This window comes from Amblyraja radiata, chromosome 3 (assembly GCF_010909765.2).
Source record: "Amblyraja radiata isolate CabotCenter1 chromosome 3, sAmbRad1.1.pri, whole genome shotgun sequence".
Lineage (NCBI taxonomy): Eukaryota > Metazoa > Chordata > Chondrichthyes > Rajiformes > Rajidae > Amblyraja > Amblyraja radiata.
In genome coordinates this window covers 65872509-65888980 of record NC_045958.1, presented here as the reverse complement: position 1 = coordinate 65888980, position 16472 = coordinate 65872509, and the positions used below count along the sequence as shown (strand labels likewise).

The 16472-nt window shown below is 41.7% G+C and overlaps 1 protein-coding gene across 1 annotated transcript in view; it reads right to left on the bottom strand.

The window, feature by feature from the left end:
• Window positions 1-203: 203 nt before the first annotated feature.
• The window catches only part of LOC116971110 (signal-transducing adaptor protein 1-like), a 108851-nt gene continuing 92582 nt past the window's right edge, over window positions 204-16472 (bottom strand). Inside the window, exons 9-13 of the mRNA XM_033017954.1 lie at window positions 14413-14589; window positions 11968-12027; window positions 4797-4829; window positions 4635-4694; window positions 204-2168 (exon numbers count right to left, since the gene is read on the bottom strand). Of these exons, the coding sequence (XP_032873845.1) occupies window positions 2101-2168; window positions 4635-4694; window positions 4797-4829; window positions 11968-12027; window positions 14413-14589 (398 nt within the window). The 3' untranslated portion in view covers window positions 204-2100. The remainder of the gene's footprint in view (window positions 2169-4634; window positions 4695-4796; window positions 4830-11967; window positions 12028-14412; window positions 14590-16472) is intronic.

Sequence of the window (16472 nt, the reverse complement as noted above, 5' to 3'; positions counted from 1 at the left end):
AACCGACAAACTTAGATGGACCATTTTGTTCTGCAGGAACAAGTTGGGCTAAAGAATCAGTCCTGACTGATGCTGACTATAACTATTTCTATTGATCTGACTTTTTTTATAGTTTAAAACTATCGCCAAAACTATGTAAACCATAAAGTTAAAAAAAAAAAGCACACAAAAAGGAACAGGAGTAGATCACGTTGGCTCTTTATTCTCTTTATCAATAAGTTCATGGCTGGTAAGCTCCAGGCCTCATCACCACTTGTCTGTATCGAACAAGAAATAATCTATTTCATCCTTGAAAATTATTCAATATTTCAGCCTCAAGAGTACCAAATGCCAAGGATTGTACAATCAATCTCCACCAATCCCCTATTCAGAAGGCATCTGGAGTCATAGAACTAAAAAGCATGAAAATAGGCCCTTTGGCCCACCTTGTCAATGCTGACTAATTTGATATTCCGGGCGAGTCCTATTTGGTCCATTTCCCTCAAAACTTTCCCTATCCATATGCCTGTCCAAATTACTTGTGAAAGTCATAATTGTTTCCATAACTTCATCTGGCAGCTGCAGGTGCAAACTACACTCAGGGTGAAAAAGTTGTCTCTCTTAAATCTCGCCGCTCTCACCACAGCTCTCACTCTCTTTAGTTTGAGAATCTTCTACCCTGGGAAAAAGACCGAGTGTTCACTCTATCCATGCCGCTCATTCTTAAAAAAGGTCATCCTTCCGCCTCCAACGTTCCAAATAAAAAATGTCACAGCCTATCCAGCCTCTCCCTTACCAACTGAATAACATCCTTCCCATAATAAGGAAACTGACCAAAACTGCATCATCCAAGTGTGGGCTCATCAACCTGTACAGCGGCATTATGACGTCCCAACTTTTGTACTCAATATCCATCCAAATGAAGGCAAGCATGCCAAAGGCCTTCTTCACCACCCCGTCCACCTGACTTGCCACATTTAGGGAACCCTGCACCCAGATCTCTTTCTTCTACAATACCTACCAGGGCCCTACCATTTACTGTGCAAGTATTGTCCTGGTTTGACATACCAAAGTGCAACCTTTGTCAGACTTAAATTTAATTTGCCATTACTTGGCTCACCTTCCCAGCTGAACTAGACCCTGCTGTAAACTTAAAAATCCTCACTGTCCTATCTTTATGTAGTCTTTTCAAAATCTTACGGATTTCAGTAAGATATCTTCTAATTCTCCTTCAATTTGGGCCCAACTTACTCAAAGTAAGGCAAACCTTTCATCCCAAGAATCAACTCGGCAGCCCTTCACTGAAATGGCTCCAATGTAAGCATACACATCCATAAACCAAGACCAAAGCATTAGACAGTACTTCAGGAGTGGCCTCCACAACACCCTGTGCAGTAAAAACAAATATTTTTTATTTTCCCTCCACTCTGTAAAATAGGCTAGCGATTAATTTGCATTCTAATTATTTGCTGTACCTGCTTTTTGTGAGTCGCTTTATACTACAGCATCCCATGTAATTTAGCACTGTCTTGACTAACAATAACTAATTTTAATTACAATAGATTTCCACAATTTACATTGCTATCTTATTGTAATCACAATGTACATAAAGAAATGAAACAATTATCACATAATATGTGATATAACAAATTGATTTTTGTAAAGTAGAATGTTGCAGTAAATAACATTATCTCATATGGCACTGTGGGACATGATATTTTAAAGTATGTTGAAAGAAAAGACAGAAACTTGTAAAACTATTGCAAGTAAGAATTTCATTGTTCCATTGTCGGTACATATGACAAATAAACATTCCTGGCTCTTGAATGATTCAGGAAGTCTCTCAAAGTAAAAATAGAAATAACTCCAAAACAGAACTCTTATGTTAAATTGTTCTTGTGAAAATTTTAGGTGCGTAGCTTCAGGATCAGATTCAAAACAAGTATAACCTGGTAAAACCTAGAACTCTCTAATTCCTTAAATCAGTTACTTCTCTCACTTTTAAGATTTTCCACGGCAAAGGTTAAGTGTTTTTGACTTAAATGTAAGCACTGCAGATGTGCTTGCATTTGTTAATTAAATAAGACATGCTTATTGGAACAATATTCTCTGAGGTGTGCATTAATCATCCTGCAGCCTTTGTCGTCTCTTCATCAGCTTTGCCATAAGTTCGCTCGACTCATCATTGCCTGCACATGGAGGAAAAACAGTTACACGATCAAATGTTTTACCTTTTGTTAACCTGTTAATTCATCACTGGTTCCTGCTGTAAAATCACAACTGTTCTGAGAAATTTGAAGGGAGATGCAAAGGTCCAATACCAAGCCAGGTGTTAAGACGCCACAGTGTTGCCACAGGAAGAATCAGTTTTGGTACGATGCTCAAATCACCTCTCTTCATGTGATGGTCCATTCAAAAGGCATTACATTCAATCTACATGTGCTCACTTTTGTAACATAACAGTGATCAAGCACCCAAATAATGTTTTCCTTTAGTAAGTCAGCATAGCTGTACTAATACGTATTGCAGCTTTGTAAGTTGGCGTGTGCCAAGTAGAACAGCTATAGATTCTTCGTAGGTTCTCAACATCTTTTCATAATGTACAGGCAGTCCCTCGGTTACAAAAGAGTTCTGTTCTTAAGAACTGTTCATAAACTTAATTTTTTGTAAGTGGGAAATGAACATAAAATATGTGGGAGAGGATTATAGAAATAGTTGTGACAAGAGACATGGGAAGTTTGATGCCATTTTGCCTCACTGACTCGGTGAGATTGAGTGAGAGAAATTGTTCAGTGCTCCCAACTTTACTCGGCTTGACCCAGTCCCCGCTTGTAATGGCTTGTTCATAAGCCAGGCATTTGTTACCCAGGGAGGCCTTGTAAACTATGTTAAAGATGACTTACTATGGTGCTTACAAAAAATTTGGACCTGAATAGAGCAGACATTATTCATTAACCATCTATGATAACTGGGATCTTAGGAGAGTATTCCTTCATGACTGGAGCTTGTGTATGGAAGATAGGAAAGAGACACTTTAATGAACAAATGAGTTATTTTGATGGGAGCCCTGGAATGGAATAAAGTGCTGGGACATCACAAGGCATGCAACAGAGTGCAGCAGGTAATCTTACCACTAATCAATAACATGCATTCAAAATGTAACAACATGTCAGATCCACAATTGACTCATGAAACTAAATACAAGTGAGAGACAATACAACCAAGCTCACTTGGGATTTTCTTTCAACACAAATGCAACATATTGGATCCAAATAATCCCATATCAGTTTTCCCTCCATCGCCTTTTACCAGTTGACATGGTCACAGTCTCTTTTCTGCTGCACATTGTTTTGATTTGTTTTATTAATTAAGGACGGGAAAACTAAGACTATTGGAAGATGGAACACAAACTAAAGTTTGCAGATGACCATAAAGTGGGTGGTATTGTAGATCATGAAGATGGTTGTCAAAAATTGCAGCAGGATCTTGATTGGTTGGGCAAGTGGTATGAGGAATGGTTAATGGAATTTAATACAGATAAGTGTGAGGTGTTGCATTTTGGAAAGTCAAAGCAGGGCAGGACCTACGCAGTGAATGGCACGGCTCTGGGGAGTTTTGTAGAGTAGAGGGTTCTAGGAGAGCAGGTACATAATTCCTTGAAACTGGAGTTATAGGTGGATAGGGTGGTCAAGTGGCTTTCAGCATATTGGCCTTCATCAGTCAGAGTATTGAGTATAGAAGCTGGGAGGTTATGTTACAGTTGCACAAGACATTGGTGAGGCCACATTTAGAATATTGTGTTTGTGTCACCCTGTTATAGGAAAGATGTTATTAAATTGGAAAGATGCTATTAAACAGAGAAGATTTACAAGGATGTTCCCAGGACTCGAGGACCTGAGCAACCAGGAAAGGTTGAGCTGGCTAGGACTATTACTTGGAGCACAAGAGGATGATGGGTGATTTTGTAGAGGTGGATAAGATTATGAGAGGAATAGATAAGTTTTTATAATACAATACAACTAAGCTCATTTGGGATTTTCTTTCAACACAAATTCAACATATTGGATCCAACTAATCCCATATCAGTTTATTCTATAACTAGAATAAACAGACTTTTACGTAGAGTAGGGGAATCAAGAACCAGAGGACATAAGTTTACGTTCAAACATTTAATAGGAACCTGAGGGGCAAATTTTTTTTACACAAAGGGTGGTAGGTATATGGAACGAGCTGCCAGAGGAGGTAGTTGAAGCAGGTACTATCACAATGTTTAAGAAACATTTGGACAGGTGCATGGATAGAATAGGTTTAGAGTGATATGGGCCAAATGCAGGCAGGTGGAACCAGTGTGGAGGGGCATGTTTTTCTGTGTGGGCAGGTTGGGCCAAAGGACCTGTTTCCATGCTGTATGACTAAGGCTCTAATGAAACAGGGAGAAAATGCAGTGGACTGAATGGGAACCAGCTGCCCCAAAGTTTGTATGAATTTGAATAAATTGCCTGTTTATACTACCTTCGAAAATGATATTAACCTAGATTTGGGATTAAATCGACGATTGCTTTTACCAAGGATACAGGTGCATTTCCCCATACTGTCACATATCAATAAATTTATTCGACAAAACTAGGAAAGGAAATGTGAAAGTTCAAGATTACCTCTGGGAAAATGCTTCTGGCCCCATGGATTTGGAGCAATATAACTGGGTGGCGTGTCATCTTCATTAGAAAAAACAAATTTATAGTCACTTTTCAATTTGTAATTGTTCATTACAAATTTTGATAACATATTTAGGTTCAAAATTATTTCCCTCCACTCACCTGCCAGGTTCATCTGGTTCAGTTTTCGGAGAACTGAAATAATACAGAAAAACCCATGTTAATATCATAATCAGCTTTGCACTCGGAGTAAAGCTTAAAGGAGATTTGCAAGGCAAGTCTTTTCACACAGATTGAAGTGTGCCTGGAGCACACATTGCCAGGCATACAGTGCAAGCAGATGAACAAGCAATTAGATGGTCACATGAACAGACGGGGAATTGGGACATATGTGGATTAGAATAGGTTTGGCCATAGGAAACAAAAGGTAGTCGTGGAGGAGTGTTATTCTGACTGGAGGTCTGTGACGAGTGGTGTTCCTCAAAGATCATCGCTAGAACCTCTATTGTTTGTGATATATATAAATTAATTAACGTGTACAGAGGCACAGTGAAAAGCATCTGTTTGTGTGCTATCCAGTCTAAAGAAGACTATACATTAATACTATCAAGCTGTCCACATGCACAGATAAACAGTAACGGTTACCACATTTAGTGCAAAGATATAGCATTGAAATCCGGTAAAGATATAACATTGAAGCCGGTAAAGCCCGATTAAAGATAGTCCAAAGATCGCCAATGAGGTAGATGAGAGGTCAGGACCACACTCTAGCTGACGAGAGGACCATTCATTCAGCCGGGAAGAAACTGTTCCTGAATGTGGAGGTATGAGTTTTCAAACCTCTGTACTTCCTGCCTGATGGGAGACGAGGGAGTGACCGCGATAGGACTGGTCTGTGATTATGTTGATGGCCTTGCCGAGGTACAGTGAAGTGTAGATGGAGCCCATGGAAGGGAGGTTGGTTTGTGTGATACTCTGGGTTATGTCCACAACTCTCTGCAACTTCTTGCGGTCTTTGATGGAGCTGTTCCAGGCTGTGACGCATCCCCATAAGATGCTTTCTATGGCATATCTGTGGAGGTTTGTGGGAGTTACGGGCGACATGTAGAACTTCCCGAGCCTTCTAAGGAAGTAGAAAAATTGGTGTGCTTTCTTGGCCATAGCTTCAGTGTGAGTGATCCAAGACAAATTACTGGTGATATTTATTCCTAGGAACTTGAGCTTTTGACCATTTCTACATCAGTGCCATCAATGTTGACTGGGGCGTGTGTACTGCTTCGCTTCCTGAAGTCAATCACTATCTCCTTTGTCTTGCTGACATTTAGGGAGAGGTTGCTACGTTGGCCCTAATTTACAAGGTTCTCAATTTCCTTTCTGTACTCCCTCTCATCGTTATTCTATATCTGGCCCACTGTATGTCAAGTTGTCACTTGTGGGCGACGCACCAATGCAAATTCCTTGTATGTGAATACTTGGCCAATAAACTTATTAATTCATTCATTCATACCGTGGTGCCATCTGCAAACTTATCGATTGGGATGGATTGGTACTTGGCTGACACCATTATTGAGAATGATTGTACAGTGTAATTTGTCACCTATCCTCGCTGATAGGTCAGGAGGTCAAGGATCCCGTTGTAAGTTTTTATGTGACACAAAAATTGGTGGATACTGTCAAAGAATTTAGCTGGATAGCAACCATTTTAAAACGTGGACATGGAAATGGCAGGTGGTGTTCGATCCAGACAAGTGTGAGATGTTGTGCTTTGAGAATTCAAATTTAAGAGAAGATTATAGAGGAATGACAGGACCATTGGGAGCATTTATGTTCAGATGCATTTTGGGGTGCAAGTCCATGGCCCCCTGAAACTGGCAAGCCAAGTAGTTAGGGTGATAAAGAACATGTTGAATATTATTTCATTCATTGTTCAGAATGTTCAGTATGGAGTGACAGATTTTCATATCATTCAAGGAATCTTTCCTCTAGTCACTATGATTGAAGACAGGGGTTCAGGGGATAATCGAAATGCATTCACGAGCTCTCCACGAGACATTCAATGCCGTCGAAAGATAAATCTTCCAAAACACAGTCTCTCTTAATTAATAGTTTCTTTATTGCAGTAGTAAAAACAGTAAGATATTCATCTAAACTTCGTCTTGTTTAAGTACATTCTGATCTTACTCGTAGTCAAACTCGTGCATGGTGGAAAGTTGTGACCTCTCCTCCATGCTTCTTCAAACTCAACCAAACTAATTACTAGGGCGTCTGCGCGAGAATCCCAGCCGCAAACACGCCTCCAACTACGTATATATCCCACCCACATAATTACAGGCAGATAAAATTTAAAGGTAACTGGTTATAGTTATAACATACTGAGTTGAGCTCAATGGCTACTACACAGTATAGAAGTCACATTTGCAGCTGTATAAAATATTTGTTAGGCACATTGGGGTATTGCATGCAATTCTGGTCTTAGATACAAACCCATTTCAGACTGATTGTAGTGATGGAGGGATGAGGAGGGAAACAAAGCTGGAAGGAAGGAAGGCAGGAGCTTCAGAGAGGTGGTTGGCTGACAGGAAACAAAGAGTGGGGATTAACGGGTCCCTTTCAGAATGGCAGGCAGTGACTAGTGGGGTACCGCAAGGCTCGGTGCTGGGACCGCAGCTATTTACAATATACATCAATGATTTGGATGAAGGGATTCAAAGTAACATTAGCAAATAGCTGGGTGGCAGTGTGAACTGTGAGGAGGATGCTATGAGAATGCAGAGTGACTTGGACAGGTTGGGGGAGTGGGCAGATGCATGGCAGATGAAGTTTAATGCGGATAAATGTGAGGTTATCCACTTTGGTAGCAAAAACAGGAAGGCAGATTACTATCTAAATGCCGTCAAATTGGGAAAAGGTGTTTCAAAATAATCTATTTAATTACGGGTTAATAACGGGAAAAAAGCTTATACTTAAATTCTGGAAAAACGCTCCTATACCAACAATAAATATGTGGATTTCAAACATGTTTGAAACATTACACCTGGAAGATATGAGACTCCTTCTTGCAGGCAAATCAGACCACTTCCAAAAGACGTGGTCTGCATTTATCGACTTACTACAAGTATAAGGTGCAACAGTGCTTTAAAAAGAAATGGTGTCAGGCTCTGGTAAGGGGGAATGAAAAATACGAAGTTAGTATATCCCTTTTTGCGCGGTCTTCATAATAGAGCTGTTGTTTCTTTTTCTTTTTTTCTTTTCTATGGCCTATTTCTTAACTTTTTTTCCCTAACTCTGCTTAATGGGTCTCTCTTTTTGATCACTCTTTCACAATATCACGACTTTCTCTCACTTTCTTTACTTTCTTTATTTCTCTTTCTTTTTAAAGCTTAAAAAATGAATTGGTACAATAAATGTAATCAGATATATGTGGCTTGTACTATTGTAATGTACTGTAATTTAAAAAAAAAAAAAGTTGGGAAAATGGGAAGTACAATGGGATCTGTGAGTCCTTGTACATCAGTCTATGAAAGTAAGCATGCAGGTGCAGCAGGCAGTGAAGAAAGCGAATGGCATGTTGGCCTTTATAACAAGAGGAATCAAATATAGGAGCAAAGAGGTCCTTCTGCAGTTGTACAGAGCCCTAGTGAGACCACACCTGGAGTATTGTGTGCCGTTTTGATCCCCTAATTTGAGGAAGGACATTCTTGCTATTGAGGGAGTACAGTGTAGGTTTACAAGGTTAATTCCCGGGACGGCGGGACTGTCATATGCTGAGAGAATGGAGCAGCTGGGCTTGTACACTCTGGAGTTTAGTAGGATGAGAGGGTATCTCATTGAAACATATATGATTGTTAAGGGCGTGGACACATTAGAGGCAGGAAACATGTTCCCGATGTTGGGGGAGTCCAGAACCAGGGGCCACAGTTTGAGAATAAGAAGTAGGCCATTTAAACGGAGATGAGGAAACACTTCTTCTCACAGGGAGTGGTGAGTCTGTGGAATTCTCTGCCTCAGAGGGCGGTGGAGGCAGATTCTCTGGATGCTTTCAAGAGAGAGCTAGATAGGGCTCGTAAAAATAGCGGAGTCAGAGGATATGGGGAGAAGGCAGGAACGGGGTACTGATTGGGGATGATCAGCCATGATCACATTGAATGGCGGTGCTGGCTCAGAGGGCCAAATGGCCTACTCCTGCACCTATTGTCTATTGACAAAGCCTCCACAAATATTGGGTGGATACAGGTGAAGCAGGACTCTCTCTAACTTCTACACGTGCACAGTAGAGAGCATGCTGACCGGTTGCATCGTGGCTTGGTTCGGCAACTTGAGTGCCCAGGAGCGGAAATGACTACAAAAAGTAGTAAACACTGCCCAGTCCATCATCGGCTCTGACCTCCCTACCATCGAGGGGATCTATTGCAGTCACTGCTTCAAAAAGGCTGGCAGCATCATCAAAGACCCACACCATCCTGGCCACACACTCATCTCCCCGCTACCTTCAGGTAGAAGGTACAGGAGCCTGAAGACTGCAAAGTCCAGGTTCAGAAATAGCTACTTCCCCACAGCCATCAGGCTATTAAACTCAACTGAAACATATCTCTGAACATTAATAGACCATTATTTGTTTATTTGCACTTTAACTGCTTATTTATTGATGTGTGTATATATTTATATAATGGTCTATGGACTCACTGATATGTTCTGTATTCATGCCTACTATATTCTGTTGTGCTGAAGCAAAGCAAGAATTTCATTGTCCTATCTGGGACACATGACTATAAACTCTCTTGACTTGAGGTGTTTTGATATGCAGATTGATGGTTGGGCAAAGGACAGATGAAAAGACCAAAGGAGTGAGATAAGGATAGTAGTAGTGCAAATTTGAAGCCAAATGAAGGATATAGGTGGAAGGGGAGGAGGAAGGGGAGAAATTAGTCCCGTCCAGTTGGGGGACAGGGAAGAATGGAGGGAAAGAAGAAAAGGTGCTTGTAGTTATTTACCTAATACTAGAAAATGCTTAGCCTCGGGAGATCCAGCAAGACCACGGATCCCGCACAAGTGTTCTGATATCCATCTCTAATGTGCCCCTCAGTTCCCAAAACTCTTCCAGGGATGCACTTGATCCCAGCTGCTTATCCCCGTCCAATGCCTCCTTCTTATTTTGACCATCGTTCATCTCTCTCATCGTTCATGCTTCCTGATGCTGACCTACCTTGCCAGACATTCCTGTTTCCTTCAAACAACCTTAAGGTATCAAAGGTTACAGGACGAAGGCAGGAGAATGGAGTTGAGAGAGAAAGGTAGATCAGCAATGATTGGATGGCGGAGTAGACTCAATCGGCTGAATGGCTTAATTCTGCTCCAATGACTTATGAACCTGTGCTCAAACGCTCCAATCAAGTTAAGTGAGTCCCTGTCTTATACCATCAAACTTGGCCTTGCTCCAATTTAGAATTTTAACTGAAGATTAAAAGCTGGAATAACTCAGCGGGTCAGACAGCATCTCTGGAGAAAAGGAATAGGTGACTTTTTGGGTCGTGACCCTTCTTCGGATTCAGAGTCAGGGGAACGGGAAACGAGAGATATAGACGGTGATATAGAACAAATGAATGAAAGATATGCAAAAAAGTAACGATGATAAAGGAAACAGGCCATTGTTAGCTGTGGGTGAGGTGAAACCTGGTCACAATTCTCACAAGTGTAGTCACCAGGGACACCAGCAGTTTCCCTGAATTTCCACATCCTGTCAGAGGAGCATTGTACCCATTTATCTACAATCACTACTGTAATTGGACCAAGAAAGAGAGAAAAAAAATCACAACTCACACACGTGCAAATATATCATCCTATCCACTTCTGTGATGGCCTCCTTATCTCAGCCCCCTCATCAAAGACTCCCAAGAGGGAGTTAGCTGTGAGGAGGATGCTAGGAGACTGCAAGGTGACTTGGATAGGCTGGGTGAGTGGGCAAATGTTTGGCAGATGCAGTATAATGTGGATAAATGTGAGGTTATCCATTTTGGTGGCAAAAACAGGAAAGCAGACTATTATCTAAATGGTGGCCGACTAGGAAAAGGGGAGATGCAGCGAGACCTGGGTGTCATGGTACACCAGTCATTGAAAGTGGGCATGCAGGTGCAGCAGGCAGTGAAGAAAGCGAATGGTATGTTAGCTTTCATAGCAAAAGGATTTGAGTATAGGAGCAGGGAGGTTCTACTGCAGTTGTACAGGGTCTTGGTGAGACCACACCTGGAGTATTGGGTACAGTTTTGGTCTCCAAATCTGAGGAAGGACATTATTGCCATAGAGGGAGTGCAGAGAAGGTTCACCAGACTGATTCCTGGGATGTCAGGACTGTCTTATGAAGAAAGACTGGATAGACTTGGTTTATACTCTCTAGAATTTAGGAGATTGAGAGGGGATCTTATAGAAACTTACAAAATTCTTAAGGGGTTGGACAGGCTAGATGCAGGAAGATTGCTCCCGATGTTGGGGAAGTCCAGGACAAGGGGTCACAGCTTAAGGATAAGGGGGAAATCCTTTAAAACCGAGATGAGAAGAACTTTTTTCACACAGAGAGTGGTGAATCTCTGGAACTCCCTGCCACAGAGGGTAGTCGAGGCCAGTTCATTGGCTATATTTAAGAGGGAGTTAGATGTGGCCCTTGTGGCTAAGGGGATCAGAGGGTATGGAGAGAAGGCAGGTACGGGATACTGAGTTGGATGATCAGCCATGATCATATTGAATGGCGGTGCAGGCTCGAAGGGACGAATGGCCTACTCCTGCACCTATTTTCTATGTTTCTATGTTTCTAAACAAAAAACTCACACTTGCCCTTCACACAACATTTTAGACTCCCGAGCCAAAGCCTCACACATACCCTCGACAAAGCACCAAAGCCTCACACATACCCTCCACACAGCACCAAAGCCTCACACATACCCTCCACACAGCACCAAAGCCTCACACATACCCTCCACACAGCACCAAAGCCTCACACATACCCTCCACACAGCACCAAGGCCTCACACATACCCTCCACACGGCACCAAAGATTCACACATACCCTCCACACAGCCTCTCTCCCAGTAGGCCACTCTGCTACATCTTGCCTTCTTTTTATTAGCTGCATAATTTGCATGCTACAACCAATCTACTGGAGGAATAAGGAATAAATTGAATAACCTTAAAAATCTCAGTTTGGCACATTGTGAGTGCAATTTCATTAAAGGAAACATGTTATCAATTGAACACAGAAATAAAGATTTACTAATGTACATGTGGTCCAAAAGATAAATATGACCATTAAAGAAAAAATGCAAAACTATGTAACAGCTCCTACTTTCATTATTCACGTATTTAGGTTCAGATTCTTCCTTGACTGGACCTCCACTGCAGTCCCCTGTTGAAAGATTGAATTAGACATTAAGCAATATTCAGAGAGGAAAGTTGGATGAGGGTATGTAGGTCAAACTGAGCTTGGGCAGAGGTCAGTTAGAAAAGGTTGTTTGTAGTTATTTACCTAAAACTAGACGACTCAATGTTCATATGGTTAACTTGTAAGTGGAATAACAGGTGAGGTTCCTCCAGTCTGCGTGCAGCCTCACTCTGGGAATGGAGGAGGCCCAGGACAGAAAGGTCAGTATGGGAATGGGAAGGAGAGTTAAAATGGTTAGCCTCCGGGAGATCCAGCAAGCCTTGGCAGACCGAGCACAAGTGTTCTCATATCCTTCCTTAATGTGCCCCTCGGTTCCCAAAACTCCTCCAGGGACGCACTTGATCCCAGCTGCCCTATACCTGTCCCATGCCTCCTTCATATTCATGACCAGAGCCTCAATTTCTCTCATCATTCATGCTTCCTGACTCCAACCTGCCTTGCCTTGCACTATAATAGGAACATGCATGCCCTGAATATCCCACTTTCCAGACATTCCTTTTCCTTCAAGCAACCTTGATTAGTAAGGTATCAAAGGTTACGGGAAGAAGGCAGGAAAACGGAGTTGAGAGAGAAAGATTGATCAGCCAAGATTGAATTAAATATTAGAAATAATTCAGAGAGGAAAGTTGGATGAGGGTAGGTCGGTCAAACTGAGTTTGGGCAGAGGTCGGTTAGGGAGGCGATTGTAGATTAGGCAAAGAGACAATCAGAGATATTGATGCCATCAGTACTGACGAGAGGTGGGAAAACACTCAGAAAAAAGTTGGCCTAACCTTAAGACACTGAATCCTTTGAACTACCCCACAGCAGACATCTCGAGGCTCGGCTCCCCCTTCACAGATGCCTGAGTAGGCCTCAAACTTTTTTGTTAATGGATCCTGAGATAGAGGTAGCTTTGAGGAGGTGACGAAAATAATCGATTAGGAAAGGGGGAGGAAAGGGGGAGGGAAGTGTCACAGATGGTCCAAATCATGAAACTAGGAAAGGTGTATAAATATTTATGAAATGTTCTCTAAACTTGAGGGGTTGGAGCCAGAGGGAGAGGCTGAATAGGCAAGGACTTTTGTTGCTGAAACATAGGAGGCTGAGTGACCTTAAAAAGTTTTATAAAATCATGATGGGCATTGTTGAGGTTACTGGACATGACTTTGCCCCAACAGAGGGGAGTTTAAAGAATAGAGGGCATAACTTTAAGGGAAGAGCAAGAGGACTAACTCGGTTAGGCCATTTGGTCGGCATGGACAAGTTGGCCTGAAGAGCCTGTTTCCATGTTGTATAGCTCTGACACTGTAAGGCTGCAAATATTACCCTGTTATTAATTGATTTAAAAATATAGCATTGAAATATGCTCTTGGCTCCACTGTCCACACCGACCATCTATCATCCGTTTACACTAGTTTTATGTTTTCCCACTTTTGTATCCCTCCCTACAAACTAGGGGCAATTTCACAGAGGTCAATTAACCTAAAAAACCCACACGTCGTTGGGATGTGGGAGGAAAGCGGAATACCCGAAGGAAAGCCACAGTCACAGGGAGAATGTGGAAACTCCATACGGACAGCACCCGAGGTCATGATCAAACTCGGGTCTCTGGCACTGTGAGGCAGCAGCTCTACCAGCTACGCCAGCGTTCCACCATAAATGTATTGATTGCCTGAATGTTAAAGTTGTCATTGGTAGCAGGCATATATTAGATAACAGTTTAATCATAAAAACACAGAATTAAATGTGACAAGACTGGTCACCCAATCCATGTCCCTCTTTATAATAAACCATGTTCAACATATTATCCCAAGGGTGTTTTAATTTTAACAGCATGAAACACCAGAGAAAGGATGTGAGGAGGTTCAAAGACTAAAGGGCCTGTTCCACTTCGCGATTTTTTCGGCGGCTGTCGGCGTCATTGACTGACTTATCAGGGTTGCCGAAAGATTTTGAACATTTCAAAATCCAGCGGCAACAAAAAAAAGTTGAGGCATTTGAGGAAACATGGCAATACGTCGTCACGCCGCGTCATGTCGCATCACGCCGTGACTTTTTCGGTGACCTGATATGTCAGTCAAAGATAATGGTAGTCACCGAAAAAATCGGCGTGTACAGGCCCTTAACACTTTTCATTCACAATGCAAGTGGAGGAATCCTGAGGATATAAATTCATCCTAATCCAAATATAAGACAAATATGTTTCATTTCTTGAAATTTGGCCCGACTGATTGTTCTCCAGGGAGGATCAGAATTACTCCCTCTCTGCTGTACCTATCCCTGTACCCTTCAAAATCTTTCATATGTAGCTGCTTGTTAAACATTTTCAAATGACACTATATTAACAAATTAATAAAGAGGACCTGCCTGGATTTAATGATTGGTGCTTTAATGGCAGCTTTTGCTGAGCACTGCATGGCATTTGCATTATCCCTGGTATGTCTGGATATTCAGATGGTGACATTGAATGACGTTGAATTGGAGCCACTTTTGACATTGGCACCAGCTTCTTTTGTATCTTTTTCTGATGATCTTTGGTGATCTCTGCAAAAAAAAAGTGAAAATCTGGGTTCCAATTTTTATGGTAACTGGATATAACTTCTACTATGGTAACCTGAAAGCCTGAATTGGAACCCTGATTGTGTATTGGAATGAATTCATATTTTGGTTTAGATTTGATTTTGAAAGAGATGATTGATTTCAAATAGAGAAAGCTAGTAGACAGTGTGTGAGGCAGGAGAAGGGAAGCACAGACCCAACATGTAGGGGGGAAAGAAGAAGACAATAATAAACAGAGAATAAGAGGTGGTGGGGTTCTTAAATATGTGAGCAGATGGGTGTAAAATGGGGGTAAAAGCAATAGGTAGCAAGGTGAAAAATAAAAGTGGCAGGCAGACAAATCCAGGGCAAAAATCAAAAAGGGCCACTTTTCAACATAATTGTATAAGGGGTAAGAGCGTTGTAAAAACAAGCCTGAAGGCTTTGTGTCTCAATGCAAGGAGCATTCGTAATAAGGTAGATGAGTTGAATGTGCAGATAGCTATTAATGATTATGATATAGTTGGGATCACGGAGACATGGCTCCAGGGTGACCAAGGCTGGGAGCTGAACATCCAGGGATATTCAATATTCAGGAGGGATAGACAGAAAGGAAAAGGAGGTGGGGTAGCGTTGCTGGTTAGAGAGCAGATTAACGCAATGGATAGGAAGGACATTAGCTTGGAGGATGTGGAATCGATATGGGTAGAGCTGTGAAACACTAAGGGGCAGAAAACGCTAGTGGGTGTTGTGTACAGGCCACCTAACAGTAGTAGTGAAGTTGGGATGGCATCAAACAGGAAATTAGAAATGCGTGCAACAAAGGTAATACAGTTATAATGGGTGACTTCAATCTACATATAGATTGGGTGAATCAAATTGGCAGGGGTGCTGAGGAAGAGGATTTCTTGGAATGTATACGGGATAGTTTTCTAAACCAACATGTAGAGGAACCAATGAGAGAGCAGGCTATCCTAGACTGGGTATTGAGTAATGAGGAAGGGTTAGTTAGCAGTCTTGTTGTGCGTGGCCCCTTGGGCAAGAGTGACCATAATATGGTTGAGTTCTTCGTTAGGATGGAGAGTGACATGGTTAATTCAGAAACAATGGTTCTGAACTTAAAGAAAGGTAACTTTGAGGGTATGAGACGTGAATTGGCCAAGATTGACTGGCGATTAATTCTTAAAGGGTTGACGGTGGATATGCAATGGAAGGCATTTAAAGGCTGCATGGATGAACTACAAAAATTGTTCATCCCAGTTTGGCAAAATAATAAATCAGGGAAGGTAGTGCATCCGTGGATAATAAGGGAAATCAGGGATAGTATCAAAGCAAAAGATGAAGCGAACAAATTAGCCAGAAAAAGCAGCCTACCAGAGGACTGGGAGAAATTCAGAAACCAGCAGAGGAGGACAAAGGGCTTAATTAGGAAAGGGAAAATGGATTATGAAAGAAAACTGGCAGGGAACATTAAAACTGACTGCAAAAGTTTTTATAGATATGTGAAGAGAAAGAGATTAGTTAAAACAAATGTAGATCCCTTGCAGTCAGAAACAGGTGAATTGATCATGGGGAACAAGGACATGGCGGACCAATTGAATAACTACTTTGGTTCCGTATTCACTAAGGAAGACATAAATAATCTGCCGGAAATAGCAGGGGACCGCGGGTCAAAGGAGATGGAGGAACTGAGTGAAATCCAGGTTAGCCGGGAAGTGGTGTTAGGTAAATTGAATGGATTAAAGGCCGATAAATCCCCAGGGCCAGATAGGCTGCATCCCAGAGTACTTAAGGAAGTAGCTCCAGAAATAGTGGATACATTAGTGATAATTTTTCAAAACTCTTTAGATTCTGGAGTAGTTCCTGAGGATTGGAGGGTAGCTAATGTA